Genomic DNA, 11,647 nt, shown 5'->3' on the forward strand with positions numbered 1-11,647 from the left:
CGACGGCACATAACAACAACAACAACAACAACAACAACAGCTACAAACATTTTAAGGAAGAAATACAATATCTCAGATTTTTCTCCTAGCATCATGTAACTATTACTGACAGGATTACTCTGTGTAAAGAGTTAAATAAGATTGGTTGAAAATGAAAATCTAAACAAATGCTTTCAAAACCAGATGGAAAAGCAAGCTCTGTTAATACGCCAGCAACTGCTACTCACTGCCACAACAGCCCTCACGGAAGCATGGCTCTGAATTACCCCATGGCTATAAGTCAAAAGTCCCCACCTCTTCATACCCACCCTGATGTTTTGGCAGCAAGTTGGTGTGCAGGGGCTGGCTCCGGACTTCCTCACTAACATCAATCCTCCTCACTCTAGCCCATGAAGGCTTCCTGTCACTAGGCTCCAACCTAATTTGTCTAGCCTTAATCTGTCTTCACTAATTAAGAACCTCACAGGGACCACTGAAGGAGAAAAGAAAAAAAAAATTAAGAAAACCAAAAACACAAACCTCTGATCATCAAATCTTAAAAAACCATAGCACGCCAGTCCCTTCTTTTAAAGAGCTTTGGTGGGGTGGTTTAAATCCACTAGTTGCCCTGTGGAGAAAAGATGGCCATTCTCCTCCCATAAAGACATGCAGACTCAGAAACCTGATCCTTTCAGTGGAGATGAACTCAACAGCAGTGGGCTTGGTTTTCAATCTTTTCCTTCACTAACACATGACCCTTGATGAACAAAAAGGCCTTAAGACTAAATAGATTTTTAAAGCCATTTTCAATTCATTTATCAGGGAAATAAAGAATTTTTTTAAAAAATAGTTGTTGCATTTGATTCTATCCATTTATAATACACAAATCTTAACTATCAAAAATTAATACATTTTTAAAAGATATAGCATATGAACACACAACAAACTCTTCTTCTCACTTATAAACTATCTTATATAGTATTTACCACTTACAGCAACAGTAAGAATATCTAGATGACACTACCCTGCTTGCTGAAAATGAGGAGGACCTGAAATTCTTGCAACAGAGCATCAAGGACTGCAGCCTTCAGTATGGATTGAAGCTCAATGTTAAGAAGACAAAGATTCTCACCACTGGACCAATTGGCAGCATAAGGATGAATGGTAAAGAGATTGAGATTGTTAACAACTTTAGTCTGTTGGCTCCATGGTCAACACTCTTGGCACCAGTAGGCAGGAAATCGAAAAACCTATTGCGATGGAAAAGTCTGCTGTTAGGGACCTCTCCAGGGTACTGAAGAGCAATGGTGCCACTCTGGAGACTAAGGGGCATCTGATTCAGGCTATGGTCTTTGCAATCACTTGTTATGCATCAGAGAGTTGGACAATGACTAAGGAGGATAGAAGGAGAATTGATGCCTTTGAGCTGTGGTGCTGGAGAAGAGTATTGAATGTACCCTGGACTGCCAAGAAAACAGATTCATCCTGGACAGGGTTAAACCAGGCTGCTCCTTGGAGGCAAGGATTCTGAGGCTTCTTCGTCTGACATGTTTTGGACATGTTGTAAGGAGGGAGAGGTCCTTGGAGAGGGACATCATGCTTGAGAGGGTGGAGGGACGGCACAGAAGGGGAAGACCCTCTGTGAGGTGGATTGATTCAGTGACTGGGGTAATCGGGATGGTTGTGTCAGAGGTAGTGTGATTGGCACAGGACAGAGTAGGGTTTAGTGCTGTTGTACATAGGGTTGCTATGAGTCGCAAGCGACTCAATGGCACATAACAACAACAATTTGTGCTTTAACAAAATACATTTGAGGAGACTGACGAGAAAGGTGCAAGGCAAGAGTAACACTAGCTTAATAATGGTTAAGGATGTATGTTAACTTGACTGCACCCTGATTCTCAGGGGTTGGATAGTTACAAACTAATATGGCACTTATGTAATGATGTAATTTGAAAGTTATGCAATGATGTAGTAATCTTCCAATTTTACATAATGCCAGTTTTGCCTAGCAGTATCAGTAAGTGAGGAGACGGGGGGGGGGGGGGTGAGCTCACACACACGCATTTCTTTTGCTTATATCCACAGTCAACATCCTTTGCACTTAATTAGATACAGAGTCAACATGCTAGGCACCAACAGTTAAGAAATCTAAAGACAAGCTACACTGCTATCAAGGACTTCTCTAGAGTGTTAAAGAGCTATGATGTCAGTCTAGAGACCAGATTCAGGCAACCATCTTCTCGGTTCCTTTCTATTCAATTTCTATGAGAGTTGGACAATAAGAATGTGAGACTAAGAACAGATGCCTTGGAGTTGTGGTGTTGGAGAAGACTATTGAACATACCATGGACTGTCAAGAGAATAAATAGGTCTGTCCTGGAGAGGGTAAAAATCAGTTTGCTTCTTGGAGGCAAGGATTTGTATGCTTCAGATCACATATTTTGGGAATTTTGCTAGAAGGACCAGTCCTTGGAAAAGGACATCATGCTTGGAAGGGTAGAGGATCAGCACAGGAGAGAAAGATCCTGGCTGAGATGGATTGATACAGGGACTATGGCAATTGGGTCAAGTGTATGTCAGAGATAGTGACACGGGCTCAGGATATGGCAAGATTCAGAGGCATTGCCCATAGACTCACTAAGAGTTGCTATGAAATACACACACACAAATACACTTAAATATGTGTGTGTATATATCTATATATTCACACAATTACTAATTTTAATGAATACATAAATATATTCACTTGCAACATAATTTTACTATAAGAAATTCTGGTGGCATAGTACATTATATGTTGAAAAGTTTACAGTTTGAGTACACGAGTCATTCCGCAATACAAAAAGAAGTAATCACCACTCATAAATATTTACAGTCTTAGAAAATGGTATAGGATCATTAATAAGTGGAATTTTGTATAAGGGTTTGTTGTGTGTTTTTGTTCAATGAGAAACTTTAATTATGAGCCTCCATTTTTCCAGATACACCTTTGGTCAAGACACGTCTCAGATTTGAGAATAAAAATTTAATTTAGAAGCAAATTAAATCTATCTTTATTTTAAAAGAAAGTTTATTTATCTTCTAAGCTATTTAGGATTTGGCTAGCAGAAAGATTTATATTTCTCAAATTTCACCAAAAAGGAAAAAAATACACTCTCAAGCTCCTGTCAATTTATGAAGTAAATTTCCTTCCAAAGTCTCCTTCAATTTCCTAGTATTAGACAAAAAGCTATTTTAATTTTAATATATAGAATGTTCTTTAAAGAGTAGGAAACTTGCTTGAGTCATCTGCCTTAGAAGAGAAGAATTTCATCATTACAGAATGTAGTCTGTCTCTGAAACTTTCTACTACCAAAGAGTGCTTTACCTAGCTACTAGTGACTAGACCTGAGACAGAAAATGAGCCACTAAAATTAGGTCAAAGCTCTAAAGGTCTAAATGTTCCTTATTTTCCATAAACCACTCTACCCTCACGGAGTTAATCTTTCAATATTACTTTTCTAGCCACTGAATCTGACTTGACAATGTGTATGGGTGGGAATATGCAAATAGGCATGTTAGTCTATGGCTATCTCACCAATCTACAAGAGGATTGGCCAGACACACAAATCTAGGGGATTGGGGAGTCTCACCAATTAATTTGAGGATTCCAGTCACAGAGGATCTCTCTCGCCATCAGCAAAAGAGAAGCTTCCATTCTTTCACCACCTATACTTAAGCAGCAGCAGAGAACCAGAGAGCTAACATAAGAAGAAACTGTTACCCCACCCACCAAGGGCAGAACCAGAGCTAAACCAAGAGCCTTGGCCCAAATTTGTTAGACAACTGAGGGAGAAGAGCCTTTGGCCAAGTTTGTGAACAACCTGGGTGGTGCACAACCAATATTGGCAGGACTGAGAACTTTGTAACACAGGTCTAAAACAATGAGGCTGAAGGTTGAGGTGCTTCTGTGCACATTTTGGAAGCTATCCTGTTTTCTGCTATGAAGGTATATAACCTTTTGACTTTCCCAAAATGGTTCTGTGTGGTCTGCGAGCTATCACATCAGATTTTGAAGCCAATGAAGCAATAATTGGTGTTGAGACAGGTAGAAAGAGGTATAGGAGCATGGAGGACATGTCTGACCTCATGCAAATTGGTTTTGTGTTCCTGGTGCTGTTGACAGAACAGTTCCCCTTTGTGAAGCTGGTAAAGGTTGACATAGCGATCGCCAAGTGTTGCTCCTGTTATACCCCCCGGTGTTTTGTTAATACTCCTTATCTGTTAGGCCTCCTCTTTTATTTATATAATTTTCCCTGTGTGACTCAATTTTAGTCACTTAATGCCACTTAAGAAGTTGTGTTACTGCAATAGTTAAGCACATAGCTGTTATCCAAAGGTCAAAGGTTTAAACCTGCTAATTGCTCTTTAAGAGAAAAGGTGTGGTGATAAGCTCCTGTAAATATTGCATCTTAGAACTCACATGGTAGTTTTACTCGGTCCTGAAGGGCTGACATGAGCTAGCATTGACCCAGCAGTACAAAACAACTGTCATTTCAGGGAAGTAAAAGAGGACAGGAAATAAACACATGTTTAAATGGCAATATCTAGATTATATACATTGGGGCAGGGGAGGAGGGAATGAATTATGCTTCCTGACATTTCCCTAAAACAACTGAAGAATCTGGGACCTAAAATTGACGGTGAGCATCATTTCTTTCCTCTCTTTCTGATGTCCTGATTAATTAGTTATTTTTGCAGAGAACTAGAAGGAAACACTGAAAAGTCTAAAAATAAAAAATCTGCACAGAAACTTAACGCCAAACAGGTATGAACTGTATACAGTGTAACCAAGGTAAATGATGTCACAAAAATGTACAGAAGGGGAAAAATGTGGTAATTACTATGGGATGTATGATTTTAAAGATTATTAAAAACAGCTAGAACAGTACATTGAGAGAGAACTGCCAGAAAATCAGGCAGGATTTAAAAGAAGTTGTGATATGAGGGATATTATTGCTAATGTCAGATGTGTCCTACCTGAAAACAGAGAATACCAGGAGGAGATTAGATAGATAGATAGATAGATAGATAGATAGATAGATAGATAGATAGATAGATAGATCTGTGTTTTCTTGACAATGCAAAGGTTTTAAACTGTGTGGATCATAATGATCTTGAGAAGAATGAGAATCCCAAAACAATTATGTTCATGTAAAACCTAAATCTAGACCAAGAAGCTATTGTCTGAAAAAAACAAGAGAACACTCGTGGTTTAAAATCAGGAAAGGTGTGCATCAGAGCTGAATTCTTTCTACATACCTATTCCATCTGCATTCTGAACAAATTATTTGAGACAAAACCTGGATTTTGTGAAGAATAATGCAACATTAGGATCAGAAGAAAACATATCAACAGCCTGTGTTATGCACATGATGGAACCTTGCTTGCTGAAAGCAAGGAGGACTTGGACCGCTTGCAGCAGAGGATCAAAGACTACAGCTTTCAATAAGGGTTACACCTCAATATAAAGAAAATAAAAATTACAACTGGGCCAATAGACATCTTGATAGATGAAGAAGAGACAGAAATTGTCAATAATTGCATCTTGCTTGGATCCACAATCAACACTGTTAGCATCAGTACCCAAGAATTCAAATGATTACTATATTAGGAAAATCTGCTGTCAGAGATCTTTCCAAATTGCTAAAGAGTAATGATGTCAGTGTAAAGATTAAGGTGTACCTGAAAGCTGGCCAATGACTAAGGATGCTAGAAGGAGAATTAATGCCTTTGAGTTTTAGTGCTGGAGAAGAGTATTGAATATACCATGGACTGTTAAGAAAAAAAAAACAGGTTTGTGCTAGAGAGGGTAAAACCAGGCTGCTCCTTGGAGGCAAGGATTCTGAAGGTCCATCTGACATACATTGGGCATGTAGCAAGGAGGGACCAGTCCTTGGAGAGGGACATTATGCTTTGGAAGACCCTGAATGGGACTAATCGATTCAAGACTGGGGTCACGGTAGTAGGTGTGTCAGAGACAATAATGGTGGCTCACAATATAGCAGGGTTCAGAGCTGTTGTACATAGGGTCACTATGAGTCACAGGCCACTTGATGGCACATAACAATAACAACAACATACAACTGAAAGTGGGATAACACATAAAGATGACAGAGGAATGATGCCTTTGAGCTGTTGAAGAAGAGCCCTGATGGCCTCTCAAAAGGACAAATATGTCTTAGGAAAGGAACAGCCAGGTTCCTCCTTGGAGATAAAAATAATGAAACTTTATCTCACCTACTTTGAGCATGTTGTTAGAAGGGGCTATTATTTGGAAAAGTGCATCATGCTTGGAAAAGTGAACGGTCAGAAAAAGTGGAAGACTCTTGAAATAGAGTCTGTATGGTGAGCTTGAGATGATGAGGATGTCCCAGGATAGGGCAGGATTTAAATCCATTGTTCACAGGTTGCTATGAGTCATAGTCTACTAAATAGCACTTAAACAACAGACACAGTATAATTTTGCTATAACAAAAAAAAATATGCACATATACATATGGGTGCATGCATGTGCATATATACTATATGTGTATTTATTATAGGTGAGTATATAACCCTCATCAAAAGAGAACCCAGCTTCTAAAGTGGTCTGTGTTTGATTTGTGCTATTGGTAGTTTCCCTCCATAAGTGAGTGTCAGCTGGTTGGCCTTTTGCCCCTTTTGGCCAGCAATGACTGAAGGACAGAAGGTCTACTGGTTTTATCAACAGCATTTGTTGGGTGTGTCTTTTAAATTCCATAGTGATGGGTTCAGTGTGTGGCTGGCCTGGAGGCTCCTGTGCAGTGGTTCCACTCTAGAAATTGGTTTCACGTGTCTTGATGAGGGTCACATAAGGAAAGTTTTGGTTTGTGCTGGTCTGTCTTTGGTTTGTGTTATTGGGTTTTTACCCTTCACAAGTGGGTGGTCAGCTGGCTGGACTTTTGCCCATTTTATCCAACAAAGACCCAAGGGCAAATGGTCTACTGGGTTTATCATAGTCAACAGCATTTGTTGGGTGTGTCTTTAAAATTCCATAGGACCCTCAGGCCAAATTTATTAATATTAGGATGAATACTCTTTAAATAGTACAGCATCCATTTGTCTATTTGCTGTGCTGAAGGAGTTGCTGTAATGCTGAACTCTGTGTCATAGTGTCAAATAACATAATGGTTGCCCATTATGGACAATGTTTGGAGGAATTTCCAGATTGATTCAGGTTTGGAAGCAGGAGTGGCACCCACTTCCTAAACCAGATGCCTCTGGAAACTCTATAAACACAAAAAAATTTAAAAGACCAATCAAATGGACAGAGGTAAAGAAAGAGACTTTCATTCAGGCTGTTCCTTATAATTGTCTAAGAATGATTAGATACTCCGTTGTCCATTATAAAATAGAGCTTAAGAAAGTGAAAAGAAAATACTCTAAGTGAAAAAAATTAATCAACAAAAGCTATTTTCAACAACAACCAAAAGATCCTCATTCTCAAGTCATAAAAAACTCTTAGCTGACCCACCAGTGGGCTTTTGGACTCTGTAAATCACAGGAGAGAATACTACCTCCCAAGGAGCTGCTGGTGGATCCGAACCACCAGAGAGACCATCTTTGGGTAAGCAGCATAACTTCTTATAGGCTATGACACTAGATCACACCACCATGTAGTTACTGTTCCGGTGGATGGCACTTTACAACAACAACAAAATTTTTAACAAGCATCTTTAATTTCCCAATCAACTTAGTAAAGTCAGGAATCGAAACAACCTACGCTGAATTCTCAAATCTCTATTAATGAGACAGCAAAAGTTAAAGTAAGGAAAACGCCCTGTCTTGAGGGGCAAACAAAATAAACTTTGAAGTCAAAATCTGGACATTGACAAACAAAATAAACTTTGTTTGAAGTCAAAGTCTGGACATTATACAGATCCTAAAGGCAAAAAGATCAAGCACCCTCTAGCATAATGCAGATGACTAACAGCGATGATGTCAAGTTACATCTTTTATTTTCTTACTTAGACCATTGCGACCTATGTTTCATCTCTTTAATAGAAGCATAATTTAAAAGCATGCCTTTCTACAAAACACAAAAAACAAGGCTTTTCCAAAACATTTTCCATTTCCATTTCCTTTTCTTAACTTGCATAATTTATCTTTTGAAATGAAACTACTTATGCTTTTGGTACCATGCTCTGGGAAAATCATTCACAATATACACAAGAAAGATAATTCATAAATAGCCAAGAGCATACATACACACACACACACAATTATAATATGTTGTTTTTAAGTGTCGTCAAGTCGTAGGCGACACTATGAACCAAAGACCTGAGCACTGTTCATAGTGTTTCTAGAGGCAAGCCATTTCCTATAATACAGTTTACAAAGATTTTCTAAGGTATGCCCAGTATGCAATTCAGTTCCCTAAAGTTCTTTGCTGCCGCTGTTGTTGTGTATCACACAGTTGAAACCAACCCACAGTTGACCCTCTGGTTGGTTTTCAGAGGCAGTTAATGGCCTGGGAGGAGGTTGCCCATCCTTCTTCCACAGAGTAGCTGGTGGCCTCGAACCATATGCCTTTGAAATCGCAATGACAAAGATGAAGCAGGAAGTACTTAAAAATAGAGCTTTTCATTGAAATTATTGTTTTCAGTTAAAATCTTATGATTGATGATATGAAGTAAAAAAAAATAGAAAGCTATTTTTCCTTTTATTTTCCATTTTTAAAAGTTCTTTCCAGAAGATCTTTTTGCTGTAGAAATGTTTGTTTCTTTTTCTTTCCCTTTTTTAAAATTTTGTCTGTAAGTGTCATCTATCTCAGGTTGCTTCAGAAATTGATAAAGTGCAGAAATACAAATAAACACAAAATATTTTTGTGGAAAAATAATTACATGTAAAAATGATACAATTCCCTAAATTTCATTAATAAGTAAAAGAGTAGCTAGTTCTAAGGGAGTTGTGTTAAAGTAAAGGTGGCCTCTCTAGTTTGAATCCACAAACCATGATTGGCAATCTCCTCCCATGCAATTTACAGCCTCCAGACTCTCTCCAGAGGGTAGTTTCTGAGAGCAGAGTTGAGTTGTTGTTGACTTTGAAATAAAAGATCTTGCTGGTCAGCACCCACTGTCTGTGTCCCAGCACCTTAGGAGTTGCATTGTCATATGTCTACAGCCTTGGCATGTGGTAAATGCATTATTTACACAGTGATTTCAGGGACACCCCCCCCCTCCTACCCATAAAAATGGAAAACAACAAAAATGAGAGCAACTGAAACGGTTTCAATATTTGTATGAGTTTCAGATGTAACCACTGGCCTGATTACAAGAATCAAGGATAATTATGGCTCTTTACACTTCCACTTTCCAAATGTCAATATTTAGAAAGTAAAATAACCAACTTGGGCTCTGTGACATCTAGGCTACTAGTTAGGAGAGGAATTGCTTTCTAGATAACATGGCTTCGTCCTCAGAATAGAATCTCACTAAACTGATATTCATTAAAGCCTCTAAAAATGCTACGCTATATAAAGGATGTTACCAAACTGCAAATACCCAAATCTTAAAGTTATACCACAGAGTTGAAGTAAACTTTTAACACCTTAGCAATTCTACTCTTGCTCTTTCACCTCTCCCACTCCACACTCAGTAATATTAACCAACAAAACCAAGCTCAATAACTCTCAGCTAAGAAGCTGCACTGCAATCCCAAGGCGTAAATTTTGAATCCACCAGCTGCTCTGTAAGAGAAGGATGGGCAATCTCCTCTCGCTGTCATTAACTGTCTCTGAAAATCCAATAGAGGGAGGGTCAGCCTATAGGTTGGTTCTGACTCAATGGCACACAACAACAAAAGATTCAAATTCTGTTGATACTTGTGTTATGGAGAACCATCCCAGGGCAGTTTCTGGACTGTGGTGTTGTACATGTTACTACTCATGTAGATACCACGGCTTTTCAGAGACTGAATTTCAAGAAGGGAAATTGTTCATTTTTCTCCTACAATTGGTGCATTACAACCACGTGGGTTGGCAGATACAAACCACAGGCCTCTGGCATCAGCAGCTCCTTAAAGCAGACCCTAACCAACCATTTCTTCCATCTCCACTGGAGGGGGGGGTGGAGGGAGGGTGTGTGTGTGTGTGTGTGTGTGTGTGTGTGTGTTTTCAAACGGCCAACTTGTTGGTTAGTCATTCAGTACAAACCCTATGTAACATCGAACCTTCTATCACATTTTTCGAATTCTAACAATATAAAATAACACATTTTCTCCTTTTTACCTCCTTCGTTTCCCTATTCCCCTTACTCTTCCTCCCTTCACTTCTCCGACTAGTTTAGTCAGTCAGTACCCTGCCTTTCAAGATTCAGCGTGTATAGGCCTCAATTTCAGAGCCTGACATGTTTTGTCCATTCTTCACTTTTGAAAGACGGGCATTATATCCTGCGCACAGATTCCCCTCCAGCACCTAGTAATTTACCTCAGTCTGTCTCAACTCAGTGAGTGTGAATAATAAGAAATAAGACTAATTAAACAAAAAAAAAGCCTCTATAATTAGAATTGCTTGCAGCAGAACCCATCATCTAGGCTGTGGGGAGGAAAAGTGAGGGATTCAGGCTATCTTGGAGAATTCTAGAACAGCGGACCCTCATTAGGCCACTATCATGAAATCCATTTCGAGCAGGGTAAAACTGCCCTCACAGAATTTCCAAACTGTAAATCTTTACAGAAGCCCCTCCTCGGATGGTCTGCGTCAATGTGCCTTTAGATTGGCAGCCTAGCGCCTTAACAATGTGCCACCAGACCTCCTCATGGAAATACAGTCAGAATTAATTTTCTTTAGAGCCTTTCCCCATATTTCGGGTCTGAGCAGGTACGGGGTTTGGTAGGACAGCTCCAGCTTCCGCAGCCATCGGTTAAATAGCCAGAGCTGCTGAGCTGTGCAGGGCTGCAGGGACAGGAGGTCGCGTCTGATTGCGGGAGTTACGGCTTTCACGCCGGCCCCGCCATCCGCCTGAAGCACGGCGCCTGCGCGTGAGCGGCCCGGGCAGGTGCTGCCGGCTGGCCTGCGCATTTGGGGCGGGGAGCGGGGACCTGGCCCCGGGGAAAGTGGGGAGCGCCGGCGCTGCGTTACCTCTCCAGGGCCTGCAGGGTGTAGCTGATGAGAGGCCTCTCCAGGACGGGGCAGAACTGCTTCGGGGTGGGGACGCCCATCCGCTCCCCACACCCGCCCGCCGGCAGCACGGCTGCCACGCTGCACCCCGGCTCGGCCCCGGCGGGGCGCAGCGAGCAGGCCGAGGTCGCCTGACAGGCGCCGCCTGGGTCGTTCAGGCAAGGCCCCGGTCCGGCCGGCCTGGAGCCTGTAGACGGCCCGGGCTCCATGGGTGAAAGCAGCGCAGTGGAGTCCTGCTCGCCGCGGACCAACGCACCCGGGGGCTGCTCCTGGCCTCGGCCCCGGCCGGCGGCGTCCGAATTTCGTACAGAAAGCGCCCTCCTGGCTGCTGCGCGTCCCACAGGGACAGTGGCGGCCGCTGGCTAAGGCTGCCGATCTTCCCTTGCTGTGCGGCAGCTGCCGGTGCAACCCCGGCCCAGCGCACCCGGGAGGGATATTTTCTCCCGCCCTTCCTTTCTCCCCGGGCAGGGCAGGCCCAGAAGTCGC

At 41.3% G+C, this 11,647-nt stretch overlaps 1 protein-coding gene across 1 annotated transcript in view; it reads right to left on the reverse strand.

Annotated features, from left to right (window-relative positions):
* ISPD (isoprenoid synthase domain containing) overlaps positions 1 to 11,370 on the reverse strand; it is a 390,875-nt gene extending 379,505 nt beyond the window's left edge. The window contains exon 1 of the mRNA XM_006880260.1: positions 11,123 to 11,370. Within this exon, the coding sequence (XP_006880322.1) occupies positions 11,123 to 11,370 (248 nt within the window). The remainder of the gene's footprint in view (positions 1 to 11,122) is intronic.
* Positions 11,371 to 11,647: the final 277 nt, after the last annotated feature.

The sequence above is a fragment of the Elephantulus edwardii genome, unplaced genomic scaffold, assembly GCF_000299155.1.
Source record: "Elephantulus edwardii isolate Elephantulus edwardi_28Jun2011 unplaced genomic scaffold, EleEdw1.0 scaffold00007, whole genome shotgun sequence".
In the NCBI taxonomy this organism is placed as follows: Eukaryota; Metazoa; Chordata; class Mammalia; order Macroscelidea; family Macroscelididae; genus Elephantulus; species Elephantulus edwardii.